General features: G+C 41.7%; 1 protein-coding gene across 1 annotated transcript in view; it reads right to left on the bottom strand.

The window, feature by feature from the left end:
• Positions 1–15,705: 15,705 nt before the first annotated feature.
• LOC145399491 (uncharacterized) overlaps positions 15,706–23,253 on the bottom strand; it is a 12,346-nt gene continuing 4,798 nt past the window's right edge. The window contains exons 3-11 of the mRNA XM_080272096.1: positions 22,084–22,291; positions 21,513–21,712; positions 19,896–20,011; positions 18,998–19,202; positions 18,472–18,615; positions 17,687–17,809; positions 16,935–17,162; positions 16,324–16,489; positions 15,706–15,861 (exon numbers count right to left, since the gene is read on the bottom strand). Coding sequence (XP_080128222.1) covers positions 15,728–15,861; positions 16,324–16,489; positions 16,935–17,162; positions 17,687–17,809; positions 18,472–18,615; positions 18,998–19,202; positions 19,896–20,011; positions 21,513–21,712; positions 22,084–22,291 — 1,524 coding nt within the window. The 3' untranslated portion in view covers positions 15,706–15,727. The remainder of the gene's footprint in view (positions 15,862–16,323; positions 16,490–16,934; positions 17,163–17,686; positions 17,810–18,471; positions 18,616–18,997; positions 19,203–19,895; positions 20,012–21,512; positions 21,713–22,083; positions 22,292–23,253) is intronic.

Raw genomic sequence — 23,253 nt, 5'->3', positions numbered from 1 at the left:
AAGGCTTGATGTAAGAAAATACTCATTCTCAAGAAGGATAGTTGAAGATTGGAACTCTTTACCAGAAGATGTTGTGTCAGCCCCAAGTACTGAGAGTTTTAAAAAGAAACTGGACTGTTTTTTGGAAAGAGCATTTTTGAATTACCACACTGATATAGATATATACCGCAGCCCTGACGCGCTGCCACCTAGTATACAGTAGTATTAATGTAAAGGAATCTGGCATACTGGCACAAGCCTTTCAGGCAGACAACAGTACTCAGTATGAAGGTATAGGTACAATCCCCAACAGATAACTGATGGTTTTCAGTTCTATCATACCACCACATCAAGGTTGCCTGGTCAGCTATCCTTACACTGAACTAAGACAGCCTAGCCTCAGGCCTCTACATCCAAAGGAGGATATATGATTTTTTTTTGCTTGCTTATTATTAATTATGTGCATAGATACAAACCTAAAATTAGCTATGCCAGTACCTATGCTGGGTTAATTAGGTCAGACAACAGTTAGAAGCAACACAATTTAACCAGAAATTAAGAACCAGATTTAACAAATAAGATCAAATGTAACAAACCTATCCCACACTAACAATATATGCAACCTAACCAAACCTAACTCAAAGAAATATAACTACTTTCTCTAACAAAAAGCTCATGGTTGAAAAAATTACGTGGATAGCAGGGATATCCTTTACATATGCAGACAGCAGCAGTCCATGTCACACGATCTCTGGCAGTATCACTATTCAGTCTCTCAATCCTGAAGCCATATATCCATAGAGAAAATTATGACACTGTTAACTGACTTGGCCTTGTTTAAGAAATATATATACAGGCACACCTTGGTTTAATGATGCAGCTGGTTAGATAAAAACCCATAGTTAGGCGGGGTATCGTATATCGCAGTATATTTAACATGTAAAGTAACGGGATGCATTTTTCAGCCTTGGGTTTCCTCCCCAACCAAGTCTAAAACCCACCCAAGTGAGCCCCACAACAAGTTTAAAGCCAATCTAAATGGTCTCACAGCTGTCAAGGAAGCTAACCTAACACTTGTAAATAACTCACTACCACAAACAAAGAAAATCTGAAAATCGTCAAATATACGTCTGGAAAATATCAAGCTTAGTAAAATGTACCCCAAAATGATAATGTTCACTCCTCCTTTGGCTAAAACACATTAATTTAAGTCTACAAACAGTTTATAAATCAACCTAAACACAAGTTTAGTTTAATATATATTTAAATTCAGTAAAAAACATCAAAACCCATCGTTAAACCGGGGTTTGGCCATCGTTAGGGGGGGTATGGTGGTATTTCTATCTCCATCGTTAAGCCAGGGTATCGCATCTAGAGGTATTGTACATCGAGGTATACCTGTACTGTATGTTCTGTTTATCAACTTTTGTAAAGCTTATGATAGGGTGTTCCACCATAAGCTAGCGGAATATTTGGTATCTCTAGCCTGTGGTAAAGTTATGTTTTAAGTGATAAGAATGATGCACTGTTGCACATACAGTATATTGCCTGGGGGCCAGCTGTGATACCTGCATCCATAGGTGTAAGGCTGCAGGCTCCCACAAGCCTCAATCTCTCAACCCAACAGTGGAGACACAAATGTAAGGAAAGTTCTGTGTAAATATGGGCCCATCACGAATTTTCCAGAAGATTAAGGTTGATGATGATGATCCAAGTGGAATCTTTGCATAATTATTCCTCGTAGAAAAATACTGTTTCTATCGCAACTTGAAAAACACATGAACTGAACCACATACATTTCAAATTGCTGATGGTCGGATCATCGGAGGTGCAAAACAAGCAAAGCATAACACAATACTTCTCTGGGATATGTCCTCTATTCTGTATCATCAAAAGAGTGAATCCTCGATTTTCAATCCGTTGATTATCAGGGTACGCCTGTACAGGGCATGGTATCTAGTCCTCTGACCTGGCATGACAATGAAATGTTCAGTGTCCACCCTTTATCTTATTAGTCTGTTGACTACGCTTTCCATCACTTTCATTAAATACATAATCCAACAGCTTCAGACCTCTAAAATTTCTTTGGTCAAAGTTTTCAGGTTTAAACATTATCATCATCATCATTATCATTACACCTTATTCCCTCATGGGAAACTTCCATTACGAAACAGCCGTAACAGAACTTCTTCCAAGTTACTTTGTCTTCACATACAAAAAAGAACTCTCCTAACTTTTCCTTATCTCACCAATATACTGCTCCACATTCTTTTTCCATATAACATAAAGTCTGCCTCTTCCAGCAGTACCCTCAACACTAATTGTACCATACTTTCTTTGGCATTCTATCGAGATGCATTCTATCAAGATGCATTCTTTGAATATCCAGCATGTCCACATCATCTCAAAATTTATTCCAACCCACCATTCACCACACAAGTTGACTGGAATATATAAACAACCAAACCCTATATGGTAATACTAACAGTCAATCCTATCTTATTATCTTCGAGGTGTAAGTCCTCATGGCAGTGCTACTGTAGTTGTTACCACATACATCTATGGGTAGATAACCAACCTACATCCCCAATCACACTGCACAGATAACCCTCTACCTGCCTCATGGGGATCAAACCATGCACACAAGGCAATGTACTTGTAGTTTTTATGACTGCAGAGCACTAACCACTACACCCCCAGGCATCAGAAACACATGTCCTCATTGAATGTCACCTTTTTAAATGCTCTTTGCTACTGAAGTATACAGTAAATTACAGAAATTTTGCCTATTAAAGTTCCATTTCTATGGATACAGAAAATTACTTTAGCTATCACCTATATGGTGTTGAAGAGGAATACAGCATGGTGGTACTGATAAAACTGGACAGCTCTGCTACCCAGTTGCTTATATGCAAACATTCCTCAGTTCCCTACCTATCCCCCAACAGGAGGATGGCAGACTGAAGGGAAAGGGGTTTGGCATGTAGTCCTTCGAGTTCACATCCCCCAAAAGGAAGATAGTGGAATGAAGGGAGGAGGGCAACTTCAGCCTGCAGCCTACCAGGCTCACATTCATAAGAGCCTGGGGTTGCTACTAATACAACCAACTGTACAGTTAAGGCCAAGATATTTTGGAACACTGATTGCATGCATTGGCCTTGGTCACCTAATGGCAGCTCTCCATACTGCTCAGTGCAACCTCTCTATTCAAGGCCCTAAACTCCAAGGTCACACTCTGTGACCTAATCCCATCTTTTCTGGTCTACCTTCTGCAACTCCACCCTCAATGTTCACAACTCTCATCTCTTCACCCAGCTGTCATCCTCCATTCTCTCCTTCATATCCTTTACTAGCTTCCTATCAGCCCTCCTGATGCAAAAAGTCTCTTCTCAGCTTAATGAAATTGCAAAGATAATATGGGATACATAAGCTATCATAGAAATGATGTGAACAAAAATATACCTGTACTTCCAAAAAAAATGACATAAATGAGAACATTCTGATCTGAGAGCTTTACAAATTATACCATCAAGCATCTGTTTAAAAGCCATGTCCTTGTATTGACGAAATGAATCCCGTCAATCCAATGAAGTCTTTCCACACTTTACTCCGGCTACCTTTAGATGATTTTCTACAATTCTGGAAAGGCATCTTGTATTCACAGGATTAATGTAGGTTGTAGCTAAACCATCCATTTCTAAAAATACCTTCTTTGCTCTCTAAAAATAAACTAGTAAAAAAAAAAAAAGAAAAGTGTTGCCATGCTGAAGAAACTAACTCTTTAACACAATAACACACACTGCATCAAATTTCATTGCTGTCACCTGTGGATATTTCTAGTCAGTTTCGGAAGACGAAATCAGGTTGTAAAGAGGTTTATGGAAACTATTTCTAACTCCATCAATAAAAAATTCTATCCACAGCTAACAAAACCATATGGAGGTAGCAAGAATCAAATGAAAATTAAATAACTATACTGAAGACATTAAAATGCTTACCTTGCACTGAAGAGAAGACCAGCATGGGGATGATAATCCTCGATCTAGCAGAATCCCCATTCGTTGCTCGCTGGCTGCAACTCGCACTTAACATACACAAAGCGTTACCTGTAATGATAAGGAAAAATTAGATGACGCTGAAGACGGAATCATTTTATTCTTGTCTGCAGTTCCAATAGAGCATTTTAATTAAAACCCAGAACTACTTTATTCTGCCTGCAAACCTCAGTTAAACTATACACTACCTGCAATTAGGCTACAAGGAAAAATTAGAAGTGGTAGAAGACACATCATCATCATCATCATCTAAACCTGTGTTGCTCCATGAGGAACACAGAAGCCCAGGGCTAGGCTGGTTGGTCCTGGCATTTAAGATGACAGTGACCAGCCTCATTCATCCCTGAGTGGCATAACATGAGCAATAAACCCCAACCATCCCTTGGATATAAACTTGCACCGGCTCAATCTGCCCGGAGGTCCTTAATTGCCCACAAAACCACTAGAAGACACACAATAATTTTACCATCATTTGGTATTCCAGTGTTTTAACCCCTCAATGGCTATGTGTTCAGAAATTTGCAGGCTTCCCCAGCTGGCTCAGAAACCATTTTTTCAAAGTTCTAAAATCCAATTTTTTAATTTTTTTTAAACAGATGTGATGAGAATTGCCTGGCACACCTGGCAACATGTTTTTTAGCATCCTCAATCCATTCTGTGATTCACTATGATTAACAGAATATATCATAAAATTACTGCACATGTGCCATTACCATATAAACATTTGGGCGAAAACATGAGAAAAAGTGACCACATGAGTGCTTGGGATGGTAGGGTATAGGGTCAGGTACACTTACCAGTGACCTTCGTTCCCTTCCCATAATTGTTACCTGTTTTCTATGGCTCAGGCTCAGTCTACGCCAGTGGCATGTTTACAGTAAAATATCACTCAATGCCAGTGGCTATTAAGGGGTTAATTATCATCCATAACTACTCTATTTTGCTGAGCAAATCTTATGAGCCTGAGTGTTAACCTAATGTTTTAATCATCATCAATAACTACTCTATTTTACTGAGTGAATCTTACAAGCTTGAGTGTTACTCTTTCACCAATGCCCCTTTAATGGTTGACAACTTAAGAGTACAAAGTCTCAAATCCAAAAATCCCAATTTCCAGAAACCTCCATATTCCAAAATGTTTTTTAATGCTACTTGGGGGTATTCTCACTTATCCTAAGCCATTCAACGCATATCTGAGGACAACCTCATTTTGCGACTGACCTTTATGCAATTGTTCGCCTATACGATCATCAGATTTTAGCACCATTTTTTTTAACAACTGCCATTCTCACTTCTACACTGACGCTTCTGGGCATAGGCGGAACATGTAGCCACATACAGGTGATATGGCATGATTAGACAGATACTGCAATTAATAACTTAAATTAATTTCCTTTAAAATTTTGATGAACGAAGGACCAGTTTATGTGACTCCGATCTCACTCTCAGTCGAACAAAATCATCTGACAAAAGTTTGAATTCATACAATACTAGAATTGTCCTGGTCATGAAAGGGTTAATGGTGACAGTACAGCACAGCACTCAGGCTCCTACAACTCAGCAAAATAAAACGTCTGGTTTTAGTAGGAGTCAAACACTGTACCAGAATTATCCTGACTATTAAAGGGCTTCTGGTGATATTTCAACGCTTTCTGGGTTCTATTTGATGCAACAAAATGGATTGGCTTTAGTTTGATTAGAACACCTCTGCTGTCCTGACCATGGGAGGATTAATAGTGACTATACAGACATACCAGGCTTCAATGACTCTGATGTAAAAAAAAATCATCTGAATACAATACCATACTTATTCTGACCATGAGAAGGTTAATTGGGCAATTCAACCATTATTAATTACCCAAGCCATGACACAAAGGCTGTATAAAATCATGAGGCATTTACTGGAATAAAATAGTCAGACCTTGGTATACAACAATTTGGTATGCAATAAATCGAAAGAATGATGAATTAAAGCTATACCCAGTTTCATATCGAAGGCAATATTCACTTATACGATAACATCCCCGATGGGATGTTCTCTCGCATCTTGTCTGATCAGCTGATCCGGTCAGCTGCGGGGAAAGGGATGGGTCCATTATGATGCGGCAAGGGTAAACCAGCTCTGCTGTCAGGCCCTGCTGCAGATGTTGCTGGATTGCACTGCGGAGTTGACCCTCATGCAGTGAAGAACAGACCCTTCTCCCCTTAGAGGCTAAGATTCGAGTAAATGTGTGTGTGTGTGTGTGTGTGTGGATGAGTAGTCTGGTGAGTATGTTGTCCTGTCTTGGCTACCCTCCTAGGGGGAAGAAGCCTAAGTATATGGACAGATAGATAACTGTTATTGCTGCATTTGACAATCCTGCGTGGACACAGTGACACAAGCCGACAGTCAGATGTTTGACCCAAGATGAACTCCCAGTGTTTATATGCACAAACCCCCCTATCTCGGCACACACAGCCTCCTTCATGCCACCCCTATGAAGACCCCATCTCACTTGTCCACTTCCTCATGTATCTCACAGTTGCAATCATGTTCTTTGTGTTCTATGTTATAAAGCCATATTGCTCATTCAAGGTCATTGAAACACCATCACTAAATAACAGTGCATGCGTGCAACAAATAGTGCTGTGTGCGATATTACGTGGAGAAAGAACTTTTTTCTTTTTTTTTTAATAGTTAAACTTGACTTGGAAATCATGTCTGGTGCTAACCCAAGCAGAAAGTGTGGTGCTACTGATGCTGCTAAGCTAGGCAAGACTAGAAAGGTAAGGAGTAGCCTTTTCCTTAATGGGAAATTGGGCACTGTTAAGGAACATAAGGAGGGGTAGAGGGCGAGCAAAGTCACCGAGGCCCTTAAGCTGCCCAAGTCCGTGGTCTCTACTGTAATCTAAATATCTGATGCTGTTCTAGCAGCACTTCAAAACGTACCTACCGTACCCTGACTGCTAAGTGCCCAACAAAAACTAAGGAACCCATTACGGAGATGGAGTATCTCCTAGTAATGTGGGTTATTGAACTGCTTGTGTCCAACCCAAATTTTAGGAAATGAGAAAGCAGGTGGACAACATCCCTAGCCACCCTGACAGCATGGAGGGCTGGGTGGACAATTTCAAGGAAGTGTACCTGCCCCCCAACACAACATCCTTGCTCCAGCCCATGGACCAAGGTGTCATCACCATTTTTAAGGCCCACTACCTCCACCACATCGTGGAGCAAATGGAGAGGATGTGGAACTCGGGAGAGATTGATGCTGTGTGCCGGTTTTGTTAAAATATAAAATAAAAAATGCCACTGACAACATTAAAGTGGCATGGAAAGAGGTACAGCCGAGCACAATGAACACCATCAGGAGGAATGGAACCTATGGCAAGTGTGCGTTCACTCCTTCACGGGGTTCCTAGCAGTGGAGCACATCTGCCATAACAACTTCTCGCACAACCTGGGGTTTGAGGACATCTAAAAGGCTGATCTACATGTGCATGAGGTCCTGGAAAGTTACACCAAGCAACTCTCAGAGAGGAGCTCACTGAGCTAAGGGTATGGGTAGCAGAGACGCAGGAAGGTGGTGAGAACGAGTCCATTCATGTCCTGGTTATCAAGACTCTGAAGGAGTTGCTTGCCAAGACTGACAATGCCATTTCATACATCCAGGACAAGGATCTGAACCTAGTGAGGAGTGGCACAGTGATGTACAGGTGCTCCTTCCCTAATGCGGGCATTTGCTTCCGCACTGACCTCACGTTAGGCAAATAGTGTGTTAGAGGGACTCTCAAAAACCCCCATTTCCTTTCGCACACCTGCTCGAAGTCCACTTTTCCCCCTTGTGGTGCAAAATTTTTTATACCCCCCAATTTAAACCTCCTAAATGCATTAATATGGTTATAAAAAATACATTAGGTCAATACAGGACTTTTTTATTTACTGTACTGTACCTTATGTGAGAAGAGCAGATATACGTCGCCAGAGATGAGGTAGAGAGGGGAACACACACTAAAATCCACCACGTCACAGCCCGCCCAGCTCAAATTACCATGTTACATTAACAGTGCCCATTTTAGAATGTTTATTTCCTTTCGCAAAATCGTGCCGCATTAGAGCAATATCGCGCTACAGCAAACCGCGTTAGAGGAGGAACACCTGTACAACACAGAGCAGCATTTGAAGCCAAACAGGGAGCTTCTGGCAACTGAGAAAATGGCAGCACAGCAGACCACCATCACCTCCTTCTTCCCCCTTGCAACAACAACCAGCACTGAGGGATAGCCAAGGCCACCAACAAGTGGGGTGCAAATGCTATGCCTTGCCGCACCAGCCTTGGTCTTGTGTCTCCTAGTCCTCACCAGTGTCTGGCTCACCCCTACACTCCCCCACTGCCAAACACCTTTGGTCTTAATGCTTCATTCTCCCTATCTCTCCTCATCTGAGGACCTGGAATGATCGTCCAGGTCCTCCAGTTGTTCCCCAGCCTTGGGTGATGACAATTACCTGCTGGCCTAGGGTATACTTCAGGCAGGTGGCAGTTTTCTTTTTTTCTCTCTCTCTCTCTCTCTCTCTTTCTCTCTCTTCTGAGACTTAGGTTAAAAAGATTTTAGGTTACATAGCCCTTGACCTCCAAATGCATCCCCATTGGACCCATCAACCTTGGTATACAATAAATCAGTAGGCGATGAATTTTCATTTACCGCAACTCCATAGCATTGCAAGGTATGACTGCACTAGACTTGTCCCGACCATGAACGAGTTATTGGTACCATTAGTAACACTCCGATGACGAAAATTACCTGGTGTTCAGTGCAATAAACCTTTCCCAATTGAGCTATGCTCACAACCTCCCTTCACTCCGATGATATTACAGACAGAAATCGGATCCAGCCTTAAATAATGCCTTCTATACAAGACTTCCTTTTCATGTTAAACAGTCATCTCAAGATAGGAGAACAGTACAGTGAACTTCCAATAATCTGGCATCCGATGGTTTAGAATTTTTAGCCCATGGTCATTTTTAGCTTTATAGGGTAAAAAAAAAATCAAAATCGGAAAAAATCGAAAAATATCGATGGTGCCACTGTACCGCCCCAACACTACTAGCACTAATATGACCTCAAACATCCTACATCTGCACTACAATACAAAGGTAAATAAAGAAAACCATCATTTTTTAATTATTGTAATTTATTATTATTTGGGGGGGGGTGTTATGAACATTTTCAGGTACCTGTCTGATAGTCCAGAAAATCTTATAATCCAGAAGGTCCGTGGGCTACTGCATTCTGGATTAAAGGACTTTTACTGTAGTAGTGGTAGTAGTAATAGTAGTAGTAGTTGAGAAGTAGTAGTAGTAGTTAGTTGTTTTAGTGGCAGTAGCATCAGCAGCAGTAAAATTAGCAGCATTAGTAAAATTTTATTTTGTTTAATATACTTAGTAACAATTAAAATAATGCACCAGCAGTAGTTAATAGTGTAGTCGTCGTAGCCTAGTAGCAGTAGTAACAGCAGTAGCTGTTGCAGTCTAGTTGTTGAATTAATAGTAGTAGTCTGGTAGTGGTGATGGTGATAGTAGTAGTACCAGGTGGTAGTAATGGTATGGCAGAGACAGTAGTAATAGTTTGGTGCTGGTGGTGGTGATGGTCGTACTAGCAGTATCAGTAGTAGTAATACTAGTAATAGCAGTAGTAATAGTAGTAATGGTGGTGGTTGTGGTGGTAGAAGTAGCAACAACCTTAATTAGTAGTAATAGTAAAAGTACCAGTACTAGCAGTAGTAACTTAATAATAATAAAAATTATTTAGTTTCCTACAGTTGGCTGAAATTCAGAAAAAAATCTCTGTTAGCTTACTGTAATGCCGAAAATGTATGTAAGGAAACAGCAACATCCACCCATCCTTTGTTGCCTCACGAGGAGCGTAGGAGGGCTAGGCAAGTTGGTCCTGACATTTGAGAGTGACCAACCTCACTTATCTCTGAGTGGCATTACGTGAACAATAAGTCCCAACCACCCCGTGGATATAAACCTGCACGGGCTCAATCCGACTGGAGCGCCTTAACCCACTAAACCACCAGGCGCCATAATTTGGTTATATGGTTACCACCCAGAGTTGTAAATAGTCTCCTGGTGTGCTGGAAACCATTTGGCTTGTCACTCAGTATAGAGTCACCCACAGGCAGAAGGAATTAGAGAGACAGGAGAATGCAAAGTCAACCGTGGCAGAAGGAAGAGGAAAAAACGAAGCAAAGAAGGAAGGGGAAGGAAGAGAGGAACGGCAGACACCGAAAGCAGCACTACACTGAGTGAGTGGATGGTGAGCGCCCTCACCTACCACTAAGGAAACAGCAAAAATAATCCAAAAAATGGAAAAGTCTCCGTCAGCTGGGTGAAATTCCGAAAATTCGCCGATGAAAATTGGGAAAAAAATCTCCGTCAGCTTGTTGTAATGCTTAAATTTTACGTACGGAAACCGCAACAATTATCTAAGAGTGGGAATGTCTTCGTTAATTGGATAAACATACGAAAATTCACCGACGGAAAAAAAAAAAAAAGTCTCAGTTGGTTGTAATTCCGAAAATATACCCGACGACTCTCAAACATCTTGAAAAGAAATGGGTAAGCTGGGAATACATCCTAGAATTAACAGGAAAAAAAAAAAAAAAAAAAAAAAGCTTCCGTCAGCTGAGTAAAATTCCAAAAAATGCCCAAGCTGATTTTCAAAACTGCGTGCAAAAATCGTCTGGAAGTAGCATGCCTAACTTGAAAATATGTCACAGTCTCCGTTAGTTGTTCAAAATTCCAAAAGAAAAAAAAAAAGTTTCTCAAACTTCTGGAAAAAAAAAAATCGTACGGAGGTTGCGCGCATGAAACTTAAAACCACGTTACTAAGTTCGTCACTTCAGTTCGGTCACCTTTTCGTAGTGAAGGGTTGAACGCGTAAACGGCAGTAAATCATACTATCCTCTGATATATTTAATCTGAATAAACATGAAAATAAAGTCACGTAACTGATATTCAGGCTTTAAGATTCATCGAGCAAAGCTTGTCAGCCACCCGAAGACCGATACCAATTTTTTTCACAAAATCCCAAAATTTCTCTTATTTACCTACCTGCGCTGCACCAGAACACTTTACATAACATAATAAAGCAAGACTGAGTACCAAAAAATACGATTAAAATGCAAAATATGTGAAATAACAGGAGCTGACTTACCCATACATCCACTCGCTATGACGTCACGCCTCAGAATGCGCCAATTTTGGACGACTCGCACCTTCACGCAGCCAGCGTGTCCGAATCCACCTCTGAAATATCTTTAATATAATTTCACTATTTCTGATCCCCGTAGCCTAGCTTATCTGCCTAAATTTACACCTAAATAATATTTAAGCTAATTTTATCCACGAATCGTACACTACACAGCAGCATTTTTATAATCATTGATAAATAAGTCGAGCTACGGTCCGCGAAACGGACAACGATTTCTTGGGTTGGTTAGGTAGCGAGATCTTTAAGAAAACTACAAGTATCCAAAAATCCTCTTCAAAAATTATTTATTGGTCACCTGTCGATATTAATATTGATTTGCAATATACTGATATTGATTTTATTAGTTTTAATTATTTACGCATTTATTGAGCAATGTAAACATATTGGGGAGAAGGCCGCGACACTAAGATTTACATTGAAAATTTGCCAATTTCCCATCTCCAACTCCCCCTTCCTCTGTCACATCTTTCTCCTCATCTATCCCCTTTCTCTCTCTCCGTTTACCATCTCCACAATCTTCCTCATCTCCTCTCAAGAGAGCAATTTCTGGGCTCTTCTCACCGTTCGTCGTCAATCAAATCAAGATCTAACATGATGAAACGCCACGTATGCCAACAGCTTACCCTTTTTAATGTCCAAAATAAATTATTATGGCTACATTAGGTACTAATTATACATTCTCCGTGATCTCTGAATCTTCGTGACGTTGGTGATACCAAGAAATAAATAAAAATTATATCCTATTGAAGGAAACATGGAGACTGCAACGCTCATGGGTTTGCCAGCAACTTACCCCTTATTTACGCAAATACTGCAGTTCTATGGACGTTGTACGTTACCATTATATGCTCTCTGAGTTCCAGGAGAATCAGAGAAGCTGGTGGCTGCAAAACTTTGGCTGAAATGACCGTGAAGAAAAGAAAAACGGCTGAATCCAAAGTCATCTGAATTTAAAAGAAAGCCAAGTTACCAAAATAATCCTAATGTTATTAGGAAGATCCTGAAGTTATCAGGATGATCCTGAAGTCGCCAGGATAATCTTGAAGTCGCCAGGATGCGTCTGAAATTACCCGAATCATCTTGAAGTCACCAGGATCATTCTGGTCACCATCCTGAAGTTATCAGAATTATCCTGAAGTCGCCAAAGTCGTCCTGAAGTAATCAAAATTATCCTGAAGTCGCCAGGATCATCCTGAAGTTACCACAATATTCCTGGAGCATCAGAATAATCCAGAAGTGATAAGGATCATCCTGAAATCACCAGGATCATCCTAAAATTATTAGGATCATCCTGAAGTCATCTGGATGATTCAGAAGCGATCTTAATGGACTCAGCTAAAACCTAATTAACCTGACTGTACTTGAATTAACCTAACTGTTCCTGATAGATTTGGGTTAACGGTTATATGAAATAGTAATAGACAATTACAGGGTTTGTAAAGTACTGTAATAGAGATAAATCTTACTTTTCTGCCTACAGTAAAAACTAATAGTAATAAAGACAAAGTAATAGATAATAACATTACTTTTCTATCATACACATGAATTTTAGGCCTCGCTTCTGACAACTTAGCATCCAAGGATATTACCAACTTCTTTATATTACGACGTAATCACGTAAATATTATACTATCTAATGGTGGTGTTACACTAAGATATATTATAGGCGATATAACATGGTCGGCACCATATCGTAAAGTAAGTGATAAGAGAAATGTGAACACTGAAGGGTTTTTGCCTCAAAGACGGAATATCTTGTCTCGGAACAGAAGGATGACGCCATATGCAGCTAAGACGGGGCTCGGCCGATATGATCCTGCCATTACTTGCAAGCAGCAAAACATCTATGGCAATACTGCGCGTTAAGATCCATTGAAATACTGAGAAAATATAAATTCTGAATCAACACCTGCGCACGATATCGAGTCCATTTTTACTTCACCTCTTAAACAGTGAGTCGGCAAAAAACTAGTTCTGAAGCAATGCATACCAATCATACTCCACATTGAAATAAGCAAATTCTATCCTACCAAGACCTTGGATTAACTCTCTATGGCCACTTCAAATCCTCGTAATGTTGCCGCCAGACGATTATACTTCCATTCATATTTCGTTCATTCTCTGCCTAGATTTTTGTCCTTTCATAGCTTGAATTCTCGCAGTTCAGCGGTATAAAAAGAATACACTACGACAGCTCTGTACCTTGTCAATGCCGCTTCTTCGTGACTAGCATCATATTCTTGTTCATCTCGTTGCAACCCAGCATTCAAGATGGAGATATTGCAATTATGGGCCGTAAAATAATTATATTTACGTTAAAGCATTCCATTAACACCTGGAGTCAGAATGTCCATTGTATTTTATTTATGCTGCCGCCAGACGCTCTCATGCATATCTGGAGGGAATTCTGCCAGTGTAAAGGTTAATAAATGCTTCAAAACAGGTCATAATTTGTATTTTGTGCTTGTTATCGGCAATTTTATACAACGTACATGATACCTCTAGTAGTGAAGGATACACAGGCTGTTGCTGCCAATACTACTACTACTACCGCTGCTGCCACTACAACTAATGCTGCTGCCATTATTACTACTACTACTACGTTTCTATTATTAATTACTCTACTATTTGATAACTATTATTACTGCTGTTACTATGTTAATACAAAATCTACATACTGTAAGTAATTATGCATTCCCTAACAATCCCTGTTATACAAAAACAACCATTTTACTTAGGAATGTGCAAAATAGGAAATTCATCACAGACATAACCATATCAATCGGTATAGCAGTATGAAAACAGAAAGGATTTACAAGTGACCATATTATACATACAGGAGTCGCGGTGGCCAAGTGGTATGCGTATTCGTCTCCTGAGCTGCGATGTTCGGAGTATGGGTTAGCATCCATGAAAAGTTCCAGTAAAGTCTTCATCTTGGAATCGACACTGTGCATAGCAAATATTTAACTTGCAAATCTACATTTAAGTTTATCCTTGTTACAACAGCAGTGTACACACAGGCTAGGTTTGAATTCCCTCACAATGATAGGATATGGCGCGTATTCTCGTCGGTGATGGAAACTCCCTTACACCTTATCCTAAGTGACTTATTGTTTATTGCACCTTACTATCCTTCATACTGTATAAATCATTCTAAAATCGACATACTCTGCACAAATAACGTACAAAACTATATTATCCAGTCGTATCCAAAAGCAAATCGCTCAAGAAGAGGTGTTAGGGAGCTTCATTGACCGCTGAGAATAGGATCCCATTTAAAAAAAAAAAAAAAAAAAAAAAAAAAAAAAGCTCGTACACTGTGGCAGACACGGAGGTTATAACAAGACTTTAAAATTTTTTTTTTTTTTTTTTAAGCTTATTTCCCGTAGCTCAGTGGAAAAACCAGACAATACTGTGGCTCAACATCCTTCCTCTGGCACTCTTCGTGACTGGCGCCATATCCAACAGTTCCATCACCTTAACTTAGAGATTTTCTTACTTTTGTAGTTTATTTCCCACAGGGCAGAGTAAGACAATACTATGGCTCTACAACATTTGCATAGCACCTCTTCGTGACTAGCACCATACGCTAGTGCTAATCGCTTGTTACAGTCCAATATTTTCAATGAAGATGCTTTAATTTTACATTATCATCATCAGCACCATCAATTCCATTCTGCCCCATGTAAACGACAGCAAATTTACCCTATACTACGAAGCACTTATATTTCTATATTTGCAACTGGATGATGATTTTAAATGATTTAGCTCAAGGGAAGTCTACGTACGGTACTGATGGGATTAAGAGTTTTTTCAGCTTAAAACTATCCAACAATGTGCCCAAATAACAATAACAATAAAAACAACAATAACAACACATTAACTACGAACGATCATACAAGGAACCCAGAATAATGCAACTGATCCTATTTATTTTTTCTATTACCAATTCTAATTGTTCTCTCTCTCTCTCTCCCTCTCATCTGTTACTTGTTTCATCGTCATTCCTTTCCACCTCTTCACCCTCTCCATGTTCCTCCTCCTTCGTCTTCTTTTTCTCCTCCTCCTCCTCTTTCGTCTTCCTTTCCTCCTCCTCCTTCATTATCGTTCTCCATTCTTCATCATCCTTGGTCGGTTTCTTCATCATTCTTGTTAAATCCCTCATTCTCCATCTTCTTTCACTCCTGCTTATTCTCTCATTCTTGTTCATGCTCCCCTTCCTCTTTTCTCCGACTGTTGGTCTTCTTTCCTATTAGCATTTTCTTTTTCCTCCACTAATTAATCAAATAAAATATTTCCTCCTTCCTCTTCTGTCTTCATCATTCTTTTTTCCCCTGACTTCCATGTTCTTCTCCTTATCAATCTTTCCACTTTCCTTGTAGTTCTTCTTCCTCCTCTTCCACTTCTCCAGATCAGTTTTCTCCCTCTTCCCACTACAGTTTAGACCTTGCAGCCGCATACTGCTCCCTCAACATCTTCTTTAGTACCTTCCCTGTTGCATTCCTAGGCAGTTGCTCCACAATCTCCACTCCCCCTGTTAGCTGTTTGTGAGGTGCTGACAGACGCTCTGAAAAGAAAAAGAAAGGGGATATATATATATATATATATATATTGTTACTAGGGAAAAGAGAAAGGAAGGAAAAAGGGAGAGTAAGGGAGAGTGGAGATAGTGAGGGAAAAGGGACAGAAATGCAAGAAACGGAGAATGGAGGGGAGAGAGGGAAAGAAAAGGAAACGAGAGAGAAAGAAGAGAAGGGGAAAATGAGAAAAGAGAAGGGACTGTATATTGTTCCTGTAGGTCATGATATTATTTTTTTGGTTGTTACTACTACCATTATTACCTCGACTGATCTCATTAGGAGGAAATGAGCACTGGGAGGATTTTGATTCTCTCTCTCTCTCTTCTCCCTCCCTTCCTTCTCCCTGTCTTCCTACACAATACCTGCACCCCTTGTTCTTGCTTTAACCTCCCTTCCTCTCTTCTTTTCGCCCCTCTCGCCCTATCTATCTATCTACTTATCTATCTCACCGGCCACAGCACGTCTTATATCTTCAGGTGTGGTGGTGGCAGATGGAGCTAACACCACATAGGCTCTGACAGCCTCTCCCGCCTTGCTGTGTGGCACCCCAATCACTGCTGCCTCAGTCACGCCTTCCACACCCTCTATTACATCTTCCACCTCCTTTGGCGACACCTGTGATAAAGAGACAATACATAAGAGTACAGTGACGCTGAATTGGGTTGGAGATGGACTAAGTTACTTTGGGCTCAGGTGGGAAGTGTGTGTGTGTGTGTGTGTGTGTGTGTGTGTGTGTGTGTGTGTGTGTGTGTGTGTGTGTGTGTGTGTGTGTGTGTGTGTGTGTGTGTGTGTGTGTGTGTGTGTGTGTGTGTGTGTGTGTTTAATGTGCGAGATGCAGTAGTGTGTGGTGCACCAGTTTGAAGTGTGCTAGCGTTGTGTGTGAGGTATGGCAATGTTTTGCAAACCATGGTGACTTCTGATACAGGTAGCGTGCTCGTGCTGTACATACCTGGAAACTTTATGAGATCCCAAAAAAATTATAGTCCTTCTGTATTTCTAAATTAGCTCAAATATTAATACGCCAACATCATAGCAACTAAATCAACATCCTCATACTCACCTGAAATCCCTTAACTTTAATCAGGTCCTTCATCCTGTCGGTGATGAAGAGGAAGTCGTTCTGGTCATAGTAGCCGATGTCGCCCGTGTGGAGCCAGCCGGAGGAGTCGATGGTGGCGGCTGTGGCTTCAGGATTGTTGATGTATCCCAACATCATGCTGGGGCCTTTTACACACACCTCACCTTCTTGGCCCTCTCCTAGCATTTCTCCAGTGTTTACGTCCACTACCTGAAAAATGGAGATTCTGTATACTTGCTGCGTGGCGAAAGACGATTGAAAGGAAATATGGACTGAAGATGGAAGGAGGAGAAAGGTAGTGAGAGATGGTGAACAAAGGTGAACAAGATGCTGATGAGTGGAGAAAAGTATTGAGGAGAAAGAGGGAACTGAAAAGGGACACAGAGGAATTGATGACTGGAGAAAGAATCCATGGCAGCAACGGCGGCTTCAGGGTTGTAGAGGTAGCCTAACATCATAATGGACCCTTAACACACATTTCATTTTCTCGCCCTTTTCCTAGCATCTCACTGGTATTCACAACTATCTGACAAAGGAAGAAGAAGGGGGACGCTGGGGGACGTCTGAAAATAAGAGATGATGCTGGAAGGGGAAGGGGGCAGAGATTGAGATCATAATGAAACAAGGAGGAAAAGAGGGAGAAATAAGAAAGAGGTGCTAAAGATGGGGAAAAGAGGAGCTTAAAGGAACTCAGAATACGACCAGTATAAGTATGCATGTGTATCATACTTTACCTTCGCTTTCATATAGGGCATAATTTTCCCTACAGTGCCAGGTGTGAAACCATAAGGCTCCCCACTACTCGCAACGCCCACAGCCTCCGTCATACCATACCCGTTGCTGATGGATAGCCCGCGCTGTGATGGGGAAAGCAGGAATTAGTTTAGATTGGAAAAAAAAATAATAATAAGTACAATACAGATTTACACTATTCCCCTTATACTCCTGTCATGATAAACCACTCTCCCTCATACATCCAACCTTCACCTAACCATAATTCACACTATTGGCCAAGGAATAACATATCTCTTCCTTGAAACCTTCAACACTGGCTGAAGATTGCAATAAACTACAGAATTACACATCCCTCTCTCATATAGCCCCCCCCTCTCTCTCTCATCTACTCCCCAACCCTGTCCCTCCTTCTCCCACACTATACACCACGCTCCCTAATACACTCATCAGTCTCCCTCCCTTCCCAGAACACATCATCTTCCCTCCTGTATGTCCAAAACCTACCCCTCCCCATCCCACAACATGCCATCCACCCTCATACATATCCCCCACCCTTCCCCCCATCCCACAACACACCACCCTCCCTCATACACATCCCCCACCCTTCCCCCCATCCCACAACACATCATCCTGCTTCATACACACCCCCCAGCCTCCCTCCCATCCCACAACACATCATCCAGCCTCATAAGCAATCCTCGACCCTTTACCCCATCCCACAACACATCCCCCAGCCTCCCTCCCATCCCACATCACATTATCCAGCCTCATATGCAATCTTCACCTTTTCCTGGAGTGCTTCGATAGTGCTAGAAGATAGTGGAGCAGCGGATGAAGTGAGAGCAACCAGTGACGATAGGTTGTGTGAGGTTGGGGGGGCGTTGGCCAGGAAGGAGGCAAGATGTGGCACCAGAGGACATGCAGTTACCTGGGGGAGTCGATGAAGGTTAGGACAGGTCAGGTCAAAGGTCACTGAATGGAAAAAGCAAAAATTAAACAATGGTGATTGTTATTATTATTATGATTATTGTTATTATTATTATCATCGTCGTCATCATTATCATCAGCATCATCACTATCATCATCATTATAATCACGACATTTACAAGTATTTCCCTAAAGAATCTAAACAATGGACTAGACTGATTAATAAAAAAACAAAGGAAAAAAAAAAAGGCACGAGTGGAAGAACATTCACATCTCCAAGTCACAGTTGAAACCAAAACCAAACAAATCAAGTCTAATCTAATCAAGCTTACTTTTAACTTCACTGAACCCAACCTAACCTAACTTAACCCAACCCAACCTACCTTAAACTCCTCTATAGCATCAAAAAACTGCTTTGGGTTGAATCGAGGGAGGAGAACAGTAATGAACCCAAGCCTGACACAGAAGAACAGCATGTGGAAGCCGTAGATGTGATGAAGGGGAAGAACAAGCAACATACGGGCGTAGAAGTCGGTTATGCCTGGACCATCATCGCCTAGGTACTCTTTCATGAGGTTGATTATATAACTGGAATGAAGAGAAAACATGTGGAAAGGCGTAATCATCATCATTATCATTATCATCATCACCATAATCATCATCATCACCACCTACAAAAGAAAGGACGAGGTACAATAAGTGAGAGAATTATCACCAGCATGTCCAGTGAAATAAGTAGGCAAAATCATCCACGTATCATTTAAGTCCCGGGTATCCTAAATATAAAATAAGTTAATATCACTGTTAAATTTAAAAAAGAAGGGTTAGATTTATTCCTGTCAACGGTACAATAAACAATTTTTTTTTTTTTTTTTTTTTTTAACAGCCATCTGAACCTAGTATTTTTCATATGGTTGAAAAAATATCTGAAAAATATCATGCAGAAAAAAATCTTGGTGAGAATAAACACACACACACACGCTCACTGGTTCAGTGGTAACGTTCTCGCTTGCCATCTGGTAGACGGGAGTTCGCGCCTCGCTCAGGTTGCGAAAAGTTTCACTGACGAAGTGGGTGGTTACTGTCCCCCTTGAGCAAGGGGACGGGTGTGTGCGTGTGTGAAGGTCACAGCCTTGCCCTTGGATCGGACTATATGAGCTCCCAGCTCCCTTCCTGGAGGGTAAAAGCTGACGATCACGACCATCAAGTGATCCTGACCGACCCGGTGAATTAAAAAATTACACACACACACATACACACAAAATCCCCACACCTACTCACTTATTACAAGCATGAGGCGTCGCTAGAGCCATGTGTGACAGCAGTACACCCTTGGGCAGACCCGTGGTGCCAGAGGAGAAGAACAGCAGGGCGGGTGTCTGCCTCCCACGGCCATCCTGTAGGAGGGAGGTAACATGGATCATACAGACACTGAGGTACTAAGATTATTTTAACTCCTAAACTACGAGAGAGAGAGAGAGAGAGAGAGAGAGAGAGTCATTGGTGAGCCTTTTAAACCTACGGGTGTCTAGTAACAATAATAACTGTAGCTCCAAGTTCATCTCAATGTGAACCCCGTGGACTGCAGACTGAAGTTGCCCTCTTCCTGCAGGTCATAATTCTTCTTTCATGGACAGGGAGGGAGTTGAGGGACGTTTGTACAACCAGGGAAGGTAGTAGCTCCGTTATATCAATGTCACCACATGAAGGCGTCTCTCACCAAGCTTACGTCCTTGAGAAATGTGCAGAACAGGAGGAGGAGAAGGAGGAAGAGGAAGAGGAGGAGATGAAGAAGAAGGAGGAGGAGGAGATAAAGATGAAGAGGAGGAGGAGGAGAAGGACAAGGAGAAGGAGATGAAGAAGAAGGAGGAGGAGGAGGAGGAGAAGATAAAGATGAAGAGGAGGAGGAGGAGAAGGACAAGGAGAAGGAGATGAAGAAGAGAAGGAGGAGGAGGAGGAGGAGGTGCAAGCGGGGATATAAATGCCATGTCCCTAACTTGACAATTATGCAGTCACTGTGAACGTGATGTGATAACTGCTTATACACACACACACACACACGCACGCGCGCGCGCAACAAACATAAGCGAGTATAACCTATGGGGAAGCACCAGTAAGAGGACTCTGCAAAAAACTACATAAAAAGAGAGGCGATAAAGACGTAAGGAAATTCAGTTTCCCAAATAGGGCAACTGATCAATGGAATGCACTATCAAATGAAGTAGTGTGTGCCAGAACTATTCATAAATTTAAGGATATGTATGATAAAAATGGTTTAATACACGGGATAGTACAAGCTTGACTCATTCATGTAAAGAAGCAATTAGGTTAGGACAATTAGGTAAGAACACACACACACACTTCTATGTACCCTGTATATGTTCCTCCCTCTCACACACACACACACACACACACACACTTCTATGTACCCTGTATATGTTCCTCCCTCTCTCTCCCTCTCTCACACACACACTCTCTCTCTCTCTCTCTCTCTCACACACACACACACACACACACACACACACACACACACACACACACACACACACACACACACACACACACACACACACACACACACACACACACACACACACAAACACACACACACTCTCTCTCTCTCTACGCATATCCTCCACTTAACAATGCAGTCATTCTGGGTGGGTCACGATGAATGCTCTCTCTCTCTCTCTCTCTCTCTCACACACACACACACACACACACACACACACTCTCTCTCTCTCTCTCTACGCATATCCTCCATTTAACAATGCAGTCATTCTGGGTGGGTCACGATGAATGCTCTCTCTCTCTCTCTCAAAAAAATATAAAAGCGTCAAAAAATCAACACAGCCAAGACTAACGGCATCCGAACCATCAGACGCCCTCCAAACTCACCAGCTTATATGGAGGTACCGCAGACCCCTTCAGGAGGTGAGCCAAGCTGGGGGCGGCTCCCTCCTCTCTAGCCAGCCTCCAGGACCCTCGCAGGGTGCCGTGGGGGAGGAGGGAAGTGGCCCCCTTAAGGCTCTCAGCTGCCGAGTCGTGGTATATGGCGAATCCGGCACCACTAACTTTGAATGCCCGCGCCAACTCCTCTGCAAAAGAAGGAATTATTATTATTATTATTATTATTATTAACCTGTGAACATCATACAGAGTGACGGATGAAGGATTTGTGTAAAGGGAAGAAGGCTGACCTAGACGTGTAACCAAGGGGAGGTTGGTGTGGGTGTCAGATGTGCTTTTTTAAAAGTATGTGTTTAGTAAATCCACAATTACTTGATCTGTGGTATACATACAGGAGATGTAGATATGTTTACATTTTCTCATCTAGGAACAGGGTCAGTGAGTGACAAGGGACTGAAGGCACCTCAACCCCCTCTGGATTCGCCACTGTGCATCCACCTGACACACACACACACAAGTGCCTGCATTCATGGAGTCACTAAGAGGCACACACACGTACCTGCATTCATGGAGTCACTAAGAGGCGCACACACGGCCCCCAGGTAAACGGTGGCCAGCAGTGTTGTGACGTAATCCAGGTGTGTGGGAGTAATCAGCAGGATGAGGTCACCTGCCTGAACTCCTCCCGCCTTCAGACCACCCGCCACCCTGGGCACTTCAGACGCCAAGGTGCTGAAGTTAAGAGAGGCTTTTGTTTGGGCGTCAATCTGGAAAAGGGGTAAAAATGTACTCTTTGCACTTTAACTTGGCCCATATGGAGGCCTTGTCTGGGCGTTGATCCGCAAGAAAGCAAAGAATGGTAATACCTATACTCCAACATGGTTCAACATATATAGTAGTTACCCGCCTGTGTAGGGCAAGTGCAAACCGATAGGTACATTACACAACCTACTTACTTACCTACCTACCTCCCTCCCTCCCTACCTACCTACCTACCCACATACATACATACACACATCCCTCCACACTGATCCGCCCACACATACACCCACTGCCAACTCACCCGACGAGCTTATTCAACGTATGAGATGCCAGGTACTGATACCTCTTAACTATCCTGTATATCTCTTTCTGTGTCAGGGTACAAAGGTATATGACACAACCTCACAGACAAAAAGGAAAAAAAATATATATTATTAGTATTAGTGCGTGGCGGGTGGTCGCGACCATCATCCACTCACTTGATTATAGTGCTGCTACATCTTCCTTCACCTTTGTCATTCTTTTTCGGTCTGTCCTTCACTCTTCCTATTTTCTTTCCTGCCACTTTTTCCTACTCTTCTTACCTTTTCAGGTGGCTTTACATTGAGTGACAAGCCTAATGGTTTCCTGTAAGCCAGGAAACCATTTAGAACGCTAGGTGGTAACAATTTAACCAACCCAGAAGTGTTCCCTACGTGTCAACAAGTGGGTTGGCGGAGAGTTAGTATCCTTCCTCGTAAAAGAACTATATAACTCAGAGACAAACGGCCACTCTTTATGGGATTATGGCGTCAGGCTGTAGAATTGTAGATAGATTATTGGTACCGTATTAGTATTATTATTACTACTTTATTATCATCACTAAATTTCGAGAGAGAGAGAGAGAGAGAGAGAGAGAGAGAGAGAGAGAGAGAGAGAGAGAGAGAATTTATTATGACTGATGATCAATATTTTCGTTATTGTCACT

This window comes from Coenobita brevimanus, chromosome 49 (assembly GCF_032717465.1).
Source record: "Coenobita brevimanus isolate Jiangsu-jjx chromosome 49, ASM3271746v2, whole genome shotgun sequence".
NCBI lineage: Eukaryota > Metazoa > Arthropoda > Malacostraca > Decapoda > Coenobitidae > Coenobita > Coenobita brevimanus.
Note: the sequence above shows the minus strand (reverse complement) of the source record. Positions and strands in the feature narration are given on the sequence as shown.